This window comes from Castor canadensis, chromosome 4 (genome assembly GCF_047511655.1).
Source record: "Castor canadensis chromosome 4, mCasCan1.hap1v2, whole genome shotgun sequence".
Taxonomy (NCBI): Eukaryota; Metazoa; Chordata; class Mammalia; order Rodentia; family Castoridae; genus Castor; species Castor canadensis.
Genome location: NC_133389.1, coordinates 23,932,821 through 23,945,725, shown reverse-complemented (window position 1 = coordinate 23,945,725; position 12,905 = coordinate 23,932,821). Strand labels below are relative to the sequence as shown.

General features: G+C 33.9%; 1 protein-coding gene across 2 annotated transcripts in view; it reads left to right on the top strand.

The window, feature by feature from the left end:
- Dcc (DCC netrin 1 receptor) overlaps positions 1 to 12,905 on the top strand; it is a 1,132,969-nt gene that overhangs the window by 518,229 nt on the left and 601,835 nt on the right. For both annotated transcript variants that reach the window (XM_074069811.1, XM_074069810.1), the window contains exons 4-5: positions 647 to 797; positions 2,161 to 2,297. In XM_074069811.1, the coding sequence (XP_073925912.1) occupies positions 647 to 797; positions 2,161 to 2,297 (288 nt within the window). The remainder of the gene's footprint in view (positions 1 to 646; positions 798 to 2,160; positions 2,298 to 12,905) is intronic.

Sequence of the window (12,905 nt, the reverse complement as noted above, 5' to 3'; positions counted from 1 at the left end):
TAGAGTGAAGAACAGTGTTTACCCAGGGTCTCAGCTCTAGAAACAAACTCACACTTTGGAATGTTACTAAAATTTAAAAATAACCAAAACGCTAATACATAGCCAGACTAATTGTCATAAAGCACACAAGCAAACTTACTACTTAATACAAATGTCACTTCCTTTTGAGGAAAGCATTCTCTCAAAATCTGTATATTCTAATCATCTATACCTTTGTGCTTTTTAACACAATTCTGATAAGTTCATCTTATATATCAAGCCACAGAAGCAGTAAACAAAGCTGAAGAAAATTGAATAGATGTTAGTGGCAGAACAACTGAACATATCAAAATTTTGATAATATTGTCTGGTTCTCCAATAATGACATGCAAATAAGCCCAAATGAGTGACCTGTAGCATCAAGCTTAAGCTTTTTGCCTTACACCATGTCTTCTCATCACTATTAATTTTCTCCTGTCATAATCCTAGAATATAGGAATGGAAACTCTTTTAGGAGTTTATTCATAAATTTCACTCCTATTGTTCCATTTTACTTTCTTTTTTGTTCATCATCTCGGGTCAGTTTATGAAAAAATGATTCAAGCTAAATCATTTATCTTTGCAATGCTATTCATAAAATATGTGACCCTGTGTTTTCTTTCCATAGATCCAGGACTGCATAGGCAGCTTTACTTTCTGCAAAGACCATCCAATGTAGTAGCCACTGAAGGAAAAGATGCTGTCCTGGAGTGTTGTGTTTCGGGCTATCCTCCGCCAAGTTTTACCTGGTTACGAGGCGAGGAAGTTGTCCAACTCAGGTATGATACATTTAGGACTTTTGTGAATTATATACTGCCACTTACCATTGTCTAAATTGACACAATCACTTAAAATGCTAGTTTTCTCATAATAGTTTGACATTTTGCCCAGATTTCTTGGCCTGAAAGATATTTGACTGCTAGGATAGAGAGGGTGGGGAAAAAGTGAAAATCCATGGGATCATTTTGAAAAGGAAATTGGGAAAACCAGGGTAGCCATTGAGCTGGTCATGCCCAGAGTCTTCAGCAAACATATTTGGATGATCTCACCCTATGCAAGCAGTTCAGAGGGTAGATCTTAAATGTTCTCATCACATACATCCACAAAATATAATTATGTGATGTGATATATAGTTTAATTTGCTGGATGTGGTAATCATTTTATATTATACCCATATGTACACATTTCACATTGTATACATAAACCATTACATTGTACACCATAAATATGTACAATTTTTATTTGCCAATTGTACCTCAAAAATGAGGGAAGAAACAAACACAAAATTTCTTCAGTTCAGTACATAGCATGTTATTATACAGTTTTAGCAATTATTTAGATCCAATTATGTCTCTGACTATCCCAGTTATAACAAATATTTAAGGTAAAACAGGAGAACATGGCTGGCTTTGAATTAGTGGAGCATTAATAATAAGGTAGAGTTAGAAAGTAAGCTCATAATAGAATGGAATATTTAGTCTGAATTATTTTGATCAAATGAGTCTCATTTAAGAAATTAACTTCATCGATCCAGAGAACTCCTTTTAAACACATTTTCTACAATGAGATAGGTCCATAGACCATAAGTTCATTTTTAAATTTTATGCAATTAAAATATATTTAGATAACAACAGCAAATGGTATGCTATTGCAACATTTCTGAGAGCATAGCAGTGTTGAAGAAATCCAGTTCCAGCTTCAGCATGGTGTGTTCTCTGAATATAGCCAGGTGCTCTTGGTTCCCTTTAAATGTGGCTTTGTACAGTATCACTGAAGTGGGTGACGGGGCATAGAGCCTTGACTTTCACTCTGGAAAACCACTTCTCTGCATCCCAAGGTCCTCAAATTTAATATGAGAGAATTAGACAAGGTTATCTCTAATTTTCTTTTGAGCCTTAAATTAGTATTAAGTTTAATCTACTTCATCTCTTGAATTACGGCATATAGATTCTCAGTGGGAGTAGTTTACCTTGAGTTAAGTAAGATCAATAAGGGAGATATTACCCAGTCCCTCTGATGAAGGGTTTATTTCCATTTTTATTATTTGAGATTTTGTGAAGTTCATTTACACCTCTGAGAACTTTGCCTTATATATACATTTGTTAATTTATTGTCTCATTACATGTGCCCTATGTCTTACAGGTCTAAAAAGTACTCTTTATTGGGTGGAAGCAACTTGCTTATTTCCAATGTGACAGATGATGACAGTGGAACATACACTTGTGTTGTCACGTACAAGAATGAGAATATTAGTGCCTCTGCAGAGCTCACAGTCTTGGGTAAGTAAAAGACTGGAGATGATGTTACATTGTACCCATCACAATATATCAGCATGACAGTTTAAAAGCTTACCACTGATTGCTTCCCGTGTTCATTAGTGTGCAACTACAAATTCCCAATACTCCACACATGGCTCAGCTTTGAACGATGCAGTGTTTGAGTATATGTTCATTGATTGAAAACCATTTATGTTATATAAATATATATTATATAGATATATAATCGTTATTATCTAATGATTATAGTGGTAAAACTGAAAATAATTTGAAACCCAAATTATTAATTGACAGATGTGTTGAATAATTATAAAAGATCTCAAAATACCATATCTATAAAAAAGAAGAAGGTGTGAGAGAAATTATGCAAAAATGCAATTTAGTGAAAAAGTGATGTCATTTGAGATGATGGGCACTCTGCTTTTAAATTCAGTGCGTTGATAAGATTGTTTTACTTATATGGAAATGCCATAGGTTTCATGTAGAAAAAGAAAAACTAAAATTAAATACACCTAAAGAAAACTTGCACAGCAAGAATATTATTTAAGTAAACTTAAGGTGCCTAGATAGGGTCATATTGTACAGAAAAGCAGGCTCACCCATGTAGCCTTGCAATTAGTAATTATTATGTGTAGTAGTAACTTAAATATACATTTTGTCATGTACTCCCGATTTCTTACACCCAGTTTGATCTGAACCACATAGTTTGGAGAAAGAACCCATAACATTTGGATTTTTCTTGTTCTTTTCCTGAGAAGCTACAAAAGTTGTTTACAATTTTTGGATCTTTTACCCTCTAGAATAAATATTTTTGCCTTTTAAAGAATCCAAGGAAAAGTACAGGCTATTTATATGCTTCCCAGTGGAAATGAAAACGTATCAAATGCTGATTATATCTGTTAACTTATATCATAATACTACTATGTGATCCATTTTTGGCTTTATTCTGGAAACACTTTCATCTGTGTGACTAGAAAATAGTGTATAGGATGGGTTGGGCAAACCATAAATATTTATCCAACAATGGGCAAAAGACTTAATAATTCTTGAATTTAGAGGTAGCATTATACTAACCAAAATATCAGCTGCCTTTAAAATGACATTTTAATTTAGTGATATTTTACATTTGGTGAAACAAAGAAAATAGAGAACTTTTACATTTGTAAATGTGAAAGTAGAATAGCACAGAAGGGCTATTATAGAAATGCTTTTATAATGTGTATTTTTGGTCATAAGGTGAATGTAGCTATGGAATAAGCTAGAATTTATAATAATCATTAGTAAACTTTTACTTGAAAATTTTACGTGAAATTAGTGCACAATAAAATCTTCATTGATATACAAGTCAAACGTCTATAAATACTGATACCTGTGGATAAGCTAAAGTACATTGGTCAAGACATACATGTGTGGACATTCATATGTGTACACATATTGGCACTCTTTTTTCTTAAAGAGTGTATAATAATGTATACACTGTAACTCTATGCTGCTTGATACATTAAAACTCTCTAAAGATCCATAAGGAAAAATTAATAGTTTTCCTATTGCAGGCCTGGTATTTCTATCCTTCTGAGGTGAACAATTTTAATAGCTTGGGATGTTTAATTCTGTAAATTCTCACATCTCATTGAAGCATGTGTGTTCATGTAGAAATTATAGTTACATGACTTGAGAATGCCTCTTTGCTTCTTCATGTCATACTGTGTCTCTATTTCATCACTTCTAGTGAATCTTGACCAGTTTTTTTTAATATTGCATAGGAAGTATTTTCAATATAATAATATATAAATTAAAATTAACCTGTAATCTTACTCTATATGCATATAATTCATGTACACAAACATGTAATATACATGTTCATGTGTGCAGGTCTACATTTGTGCATATTTGTGCTTATATGTATGTATATATATATATATATAATTGTATGTGTATACCTGTTTATATACACTTATAAAGGAGAAACGGCTTTCAGTGAGTACAAACAACGTGAAACAATCGTTGTTTTAGTATGCTTTCTGGGAAGTGTTTAGACAGATCCCTTTGTATAACAATGTTCTTATTTGCTCTAATTCTGTAACAGTTGCACAGTAAATAAAAACAAAAAGGCATAGGGTTATTTGAATATCATCTTTAACAACAACAACAAAACCCTGCCATTGACATGTAATTTGTATCTGGGTATTTTAGACAGGTCCATTTGGTCTCTGGCAGCATACACCTGGGCAGAAGGTCACTCAAGGGTAGGCCTTGCTCACTAATCTGCAGGCTGATGGCATTGGAGAGCACTGTTCTTTTTGCTCAGTGTGTTCCCAATAGGGAATAGTAAGAGAGAGGGTTTCTTCTAAATTTCTAATCTGTTTAGATTATTTCTGCAATTTATCCTAATCCAGCCTCACCACCAACCAAAAGAGAGTGAGAATTGGTGAGGCACAGAGGAGGCATGAGTCTTACCCTAGAGAAGTCCCCTGAATGGAGGAAACATAAGACTAAGGAAGAAGCATTCATCATCCTCACCCCAACATCAGGTGTTCCTTTCAATCCTGTTTTATGAATGGGAACATTTTTTCACAGAAAGCTAAGTGTGCCAAGGGAGGATCCAGGATTCAAATCCAAGCAGCCTGACCCTAGAGTCCCAGGTCTATGTTCTACTGTCTGCCTGACCCACACTCTTCCCATCTGTCTGTCTTTTCTAAAATAAATATAAAATCAGATAGCTCTGTGTAGTACACATGAGGTGATTCTGAAATTTCAATTGATTAATAATTAGTCATGTAATCACATAAAGTAAAATAAGTGAATATACTGTAACAATCTATAAAGAAAGGTTGGAAAAGGAGGAGCAAAGATGTCCTGTGACAATAAGGTAAATGATTTTGATAATCTCTGGACAAGGATGCAAGGGAAAAGTGTACTTGCTGTCAGGTATTCCTTACTTTTTAATTAGCTTATAGCTTTTTGAAAGCTATGTATTATATTGACAATTAGAAAATAAACATGAGGGTATAAAAATAAAACATGCTTATAACTAAAAAAGGGGAAGAATTAAAATTTTAAAAACTCACAAAATATTTAGAAGATAAAGCTCAAATGTAATTTAATATCTGGACTTTGTAGAAACACAAGCACACACATATACATTCTCCACATAAATGAGAAATATGATACATTGTAAATTTTATTTTCATTTTCAGATGAATCATGTTATCTTCTTTTTGGGTGCCTGTGTATATGTGTACGTTCTTGAGCATTTTTAAATGAATACTCTTTGTGTTTTGAAATTTTATTAAAAAGTAAACAACAAATGTTGTTGAAGAAGCTGTCTTTTCTCCATCATGTGTTTTGGACTTATTTGTCAAAGAGCAGTTGACTATAGATGTGTATGTTTCTGACTGGATCTTCTATTCTGATCCATTGTCTTCCTGTCTGTTTTTGTGCCAATATCATGCTGTTTTTATTGTTATGGCTTTGTAGTATAGATTGAAATAGGGTATTGTGATACTTCCAACATTGGATTTTTTTGCTCAGAATTACTTTGGCTATTTGAGGTCTTCTGTGCTTCCATATGTATTTCATAATTGCTTTTTCTATCTCTATGCAGAATGTCACAGGAATTTTGACAGAGATTGCATTGAACGTGTAGATTGCTTTTGGTATTATGGCCATTTTCACAACTTTGATTCTACCCATCCATGAGCATGGGAGATCTTTGTATCTTCTGATATTTTCTTCAATTTCTTTTTTCAGTGGTTTATAGTTTTAATTTAAAAAGTCCTTGGTTTCTTTCATTAAATTTATTCCAAGTGCTTTATTGTTTTTGAGTCTATTGTAAATGTGATTGTTTCCTTGGTATATAGGAAACTATTGATTTCTATGTTTGTAATAGTGGAACTACTCTATTGAACTCTGGGAAAGTGAAAGATAGAGCATCAATAATGTCATAATGGGGATGAGAGATAAAGGGGTAAGGGAGAATAATGGAAGAGGTTGAACAGATCAAAGTATAGTATACCCACAGTGGGGAAACACTGAGAAACCCCTTTGAACATAAACTTAAATATAAATAATGAAAGACAGGACTATAAAATAGGTACAGAATGTGTGTGGGTGAGAACTAGTGGGAGGAGAGGGATGAATAAAGGAGATTAGGTGAGGGTATATGGTTGATAGACTTCATATACCTACGAAATATAACAAAAAAACCTCTTGCAATTGCTTTAAGTGGAGCAGAGAGGAAGTCAAAGGGGAGAGACAATGGGGGTGAGGTAACTAATGTACCATATAAGCCTAATTGGAATTGTCACTATGAATCCCCCTTGTATAACAAATATATCCTAATAAAAATTTATACAATAAATAAATAAATAAAACCAATCATTCCTAAATAGTTTTTTTTGCTCACTTACATCCTAAGAAAAGGTAGTCTTGACCTATTTATGCCTTCACCAGCAGTGTAATTTACCTCTTACCAAAGACCACACTCCTCTTATAGTATTATTTTACAATTTTATAGCATGCAGTCTCCTTATAATAATTTTCATCTCTATATCATTAAATTTTCTTTTCATGGTTTTTGCTGGACATTTCCACTTTATATTTTTTTAATTTTCTCTTTTTTGTGAAATTTACTAAATTTATCAAAACATTATTTTGTTGCTTTGCAGGAACTCTTAGTATAGGAAGAATAGCAACTATGCTATAATATATTGAAGAGTCCCTCTGTAGTTGCTGGCTTGGTCACTGCTACATTTACATTTATATTCTAAATGAACCATCTTCAGTTTCAAGAATCTGTGTGTAGATTACATGTTGAGTGTAAAAATAAGAAGCTTTATTAGTTTCTAAAAATATAGCTATGTATGTTGACTCTTGGTGGTTTTGATATTTTATTTATTTTTTATTTTTAAGGAATCACATTGATAACTGGGTAAATATTTCACACATCTCTTACAGACCTTGCATGATTTATAACTACTATAGAAAGCTTGATTTAATTCAAGATGTGTTGGACTCTATTGTAACTATTTTATCCTGGCTTTAAAAATGAATGTTGATATAATAAAATCTTTGACTATTCTAATATAAAGTTACAATCACCCTCACAGGTTGAGTTTATTTGGAAAATGGAATTTATTGTCCTTTTTTAAAAGTACAGAATGAAGAGAAAACTAGCGCATTATCAATATTATCCAAATGTATTTTTCATAAGTAACAGAATTTAAGTGTATTTTTATTCTTCATAAGATAAAATCCAACAAGAAATCCAAGCTTGTTCTTATAAATCTTTAATTATGTATTTTATCAAATTCTTGTTTTTCTTCTCAACTTGTATCCTCAACTTATACTGGCTTTGAATGTAAACTTTCATGAACTCTCAAAATTTTCAAGTAGGGCATCATTTTACACACAAGATTAAAAGAAATATTATTGCCCTTCTCAGTAATTTCAATAAATCAATGTACATTAAGTATAATTTGAAGCCTTGTATTTACATTGCCTTTGAACAAAATAAAAATTGAAAGTTTCATAATCACCAAACCATCTGGAAAAATCTATATTAGACAAGATTAAGGACAACCTTTTTCAAAATAAATAAAATACAAATGTTTTCAGATGTACTTTTAATAATAACCATTTATGGTAGCATTTCATATTTATTAGAATAACCACAAATAAAATATCAATGGACATTTCCTGAGTCCTATATTATACAAGGTAGACTCTGAGATGTCTACAAAAGCTTTGAAGCTTGATTTCAGTGCCCTTATTAGACAAGTTGAGTTTATTTGGAAAATGGAATTTATTGTTCTTTTTTTAAAAGTACAGAATGAAGAGAAAACTAGCGCATTATCAATATTATCCAAATGTATTTTTCATAAGTAACAGAATTTAAGTGTATTTTTATTCTTCATAAGATAAAATCCAACAAGAAATCCAAGCTTGTTCTCACTGTAGTGCTCTACAGTGAGATATTTTACATATTGCATGTAAACGTGATGGTGTCTATGTTTAGGGGAATAATGATTTGTTTTGTTTCCCAGTTTCAGAGACTTTAGCTCGTAGCCACTTAGCTCCCTCTTCACAGGCCTGTGGTGAGACAGAACATCATGGCAGAGAGGGCAGGGTGTGACAGACATGCTCACTTCATGGTGGCCAGGAATCAAAGAGAGAGAGAGAGAGAAAGAGAGAGAGAGAGAGAGAGAGAGAGAGAGAACAAGAGGAAGGGTTTACATGTTTATTGCGACACTATTCACAATAGCCAAGTTATGGAAACAGCCAAGATGCCCCAGCACTGACGAATGGATTAAGAAAATGTGGTATCTATACACAATGGAATTTTATGCAGCCATGAAGAAGAACGAAATGTTATCATTCGCTGGTAAATGGATGGAATTGGAGAACATCATTCTGAGTGAGGTTAGCCTGGCCCAAAAGACCAAAAATCGTATGTTCTCCCTCATATGTGGACATTAGATCAAGGGCAAACACAACAAGGGGATTGGACTATAGGCACATGATAAAAGCGAGAGCACACAAGGAAGGGGTGAGGATAGGTAAGACACCTAAAAAACTAGATAGCATTTGTTGTCCTTAATGCAGAGAAACTAAAGCAGATACCTTAAAAGCAACTGAGGCCAATAGGAAAAGGGGACCAGGAACTAGAGAAAAGGTTAGATCAAAAAGAATTAACCTAGAAGGTAACACACACGCACAGGAAATCAATGTGAGTCAATGCCCTGTATAGCTATCCTTATCTCAACCAGCAAAAACCCTTGTCCCTTCCTGTTATTGCTTATACTCTCTCTACAACAAAATTAGAAATAAGGGCAAAATAGTTTCTGCTGGGTATTGAGGGGGTGGGGGGGAGAGGGAGGGGGCGGAGTGGGTGGTAAAGGAGGGGGTGGGGGCAGGGGGGAGAAATGAACCAAGCCTTGTATGCGCACATGAATAATAAAAGAAAAAGGAAAAAAAAATTTAAGCACAAAAAAAAAAAAAAGAGGAAGGGTTTAGGTACAAGGCATACCCTTCAAAGATACTCCTCCAGCATGACTCCACATCAGCTATGAGCTCATCAAGTGACTGATGCATTGATGAGGTTAGTACCCTTGTAAGTCTTCCCCCTCTCAATTGCCCCACCACCTGGGGACTAAGCCTTCAACACATGAGCCTTTTAGGGGACAATTTAAATACAAACCATAACAATCTCCATTCTTATAGGAGACAGGGACTCAAGCCAGGAGTTCAGAAGTGGTCTTTAAGAAAGGGATGTAGATGCTTGATCTCTGAAGATCTATGTCAGATTATATTTTATTTAAATATATAATATTATGCTTATTAGGCCCTTAAACTTATTTTTTTAAAAGAACTAAGGTATTTTATTTCAATCATCCATGATTTCAAAGTGTCTAGCTGTGTGGCTCCAAAATTATAATTTGATTATATTTTAGAGCACATATTCATCCTTTTCTCTACTTGCTCATCCCTACCCTCATTTATACCCCCATATAGACTGTTTGCCTCAATACACATTTGAGAGATTTGCTACTGCTTTTAGTCTAGATTGATTTGAAATCTAAATTTAGTGTCTGAATCAACGCAGAAATGAATGTTTTAAAAGGGATTTAATCTCTCATTAATAAAGTATCTGACTGATGAGCCCTGTGCACTATTCATTCACACACACAGAAGTTCATGGGAAGAGAGTCACTCAGGAAGGGCTCTTCATTTCTAACACCAGCAAGAGAAGGAATTTTTTTTAACTTTTGAGATATGATTATAGAATTCCCTTTAAGTAGTCTGTATCAATAAAAATATGCTGTTAAAACTTTACTTATGTATGTAGATATTTTCAAGTATTTATTTGCCTTGTCAAGTTTTATGAGAAATGTTTAGAGTTGGTGGAAATTGGTTTTGTAGGTCACACATAAGTCGGCTCAGACAGCCTTTTGAACCAAATTGAAACCATGAGACAAAAATCTATGAACTCCCCATGAATTCTACTCGGGGAGTGACACATACCAATTCACATCTTGCTTAGACTTACTGTCTCACATAAGTACGTCCAAGAAAAGGAAGCGATTTGAGGCAGGTGTTGCCCCTTTTGAGTCTCCTTAAGAAACAAAGACTTGTATGTCAGTCTGGGATTTGTTAAATAGGGCTCTCTCTACAGAACTAACTGTGTCCATCTTACCCAAATATGTCCTTTAAGCCTGATGACAGTGGATTCAGATTGTGTTTTATTTTTATATACAGTCATGAAGCACTCAATCTTGGGGATACCTTCTGAGAAGTGTGCTGCTAATGTGATTTCATTATTGTGTAGACATCATAGACAGTACTTGTATAAACCTAGATAGAATACATCAGTCACTTGGTGTGGGTTCTTGATGGAATCAAGAGACATGGTAAAGATGAAATTTATGATATTGCTGCTAACTGAAAAAAATAGCAAACTATTTTTTTCCTAAGTAGAAGGAGTATACACTAAAATAACAATAAAAAGAATTGTATAGTAAGTACTTAAAAGAGTAATATAGTAATTTATCATCATTATCAAGTATTCTGTACTGTACACAATTGTAATAAGCTTTTATATGGCTTGCTGTACAGTAGGTTTGTTTACCCCAGCATCACAACAAACATGTGAGTAAGGTGTTAAACTGACAGGTCACGATATCTATGACATTACTAGGTGATAGAAATTTTTAGACTCCATTATAATCTCATGGGACCGTCTTCATATATGCAACCAATCATTGACTGAAATGTCATTACATGTATCTATGGATATAAGTTCATATGCATAATTATATATAAGTATATATACATGATACACATATGTACCTATTACATAATTCTAAGAAATTTAACTTTAAAACCCATTTCCATTTTCTTTCAAATGCATATGTATATTGTACCTCAGCTATTAAATAATATACCAATTGTGTAGATATTTGACCAAAGTATTCAGAAATGTTAATAAAAATTTTCATAAAAGTGAGTCAGCAAGAGAAAAAAATTTAGATATATAGGAGAACATCCAGGTATGGTGATGCACACCTGTAATCAATCTCAGCACTTGGAAGGCTGAGGTAGAAGGGTCATGAGCTCAATGTCAAGCTGGGCTACATAGAGAGACCCTGTCTCAAACAAAATGGAGAAGTTAAATATTTCTGATAAGAAAACCCCCATCATTTTGGGTCATAGTATGATCAAAAAGTCCACGATGCTACCTCACTTTCTGCTAAAAATACATCTGGATAATACAAAAAAATGGCTGAATGTATAATAAGCTTTTCAGTTATAATCCCAGATATTTAACCTAGCCACAGTATTTGTACAGTTGAGTACCTCTGGGGTGCTAAACATTATACCAAATAGTCTGTGGACACAGAAAAACAGGCATGACATTGATGCAGTTCTCAAAGACTAGTTAGGTAAACAGAAAGATGTAGGCATTACTAAAAAAGCCAGAGAGCTATTAGGAAAGGGAGTTGTGAAGAGCTCTGAATAAAGAGTTCAACAGAGATAAGAGAATGGGGGTTGGGTTTGGGGATCGCAAGAGGACCCTGGAAAAGACAGGCAAGACGATCCTGGGACACGAACATGAGGTGATGTGACTGGAGACTATTGATTCCAAAGAATTTCATGCTAGACTGAAAAACAGGTGCAGGTCTTAATGCTTACCTGCCAATGTGGTTAAATTTGTCTTAAGGGCAATAAAAAAAATATATGAGTTGTAGTGACTGGCTGTTTTGTTTTGGCCACTTACATAATCCTTAATTCCTTCATTCATAAAAATGTGATAAATACTTCCAGGTAGGATTTGGTCACAGCTTTTGTGTGAGAATTGGGAGAAAAAGATTCAGAATAAGAAGGCAGAATTTTGAGTGTTTTGGGAAATAAAGAAGTATGATTCTCCTCCAGCCCTCATGAGAAGCCTAAAGTCTAGTTGCAAAGATAAGCAAACCAAACTAAAACAAAATGAAATGCCACAAACACTAAAACATCTCTTGCAGTCTCTCTAGACCCAATTTTCTTTATCTATAAAATGTACACAGCGACAACTGGTTCCTTCATAATTCTCACAAGTTGTAGAGGAATCAAGATAATGAGGTCCTGATGACACCCAGAAATATTATTGGCAGTAATTTCCAGAAACATAGACAAAAAAAATTGGTTTGTGGCAGAAGGATGATACCCACTTGTGAAGCATTTTATGTTTTCACTTACACCCTGCTGGTCATGCTTTATTTCCCAGCTAGATATGAAGACACTTAAGAACAGAAGCCATGCCTTGTTCAGCCTTGTATAAACCCTTGTTTGTTCACTAGCTCCACTGAGTTTTAAATGTGAGAAACACTGTTGAATATGATAAAACATGTTATCTAATGTGTCAAAATATTTCAAAAGCTTTCTATTGAGACTCATGTTTTTTTCTCTTTCATATACAACTGTGTAATCTCAAAATTTGTAAATTGAAGCCTTAACCCCAATGTGACTGTATTTGGAGATTAGGCTTTTAAGAGCTAATGAAAGTTAAATGATGTCACAAGTTATGTGGAACCCTATCTGATAGGAATGATGCTTCAGAGAGAAGTCACCATC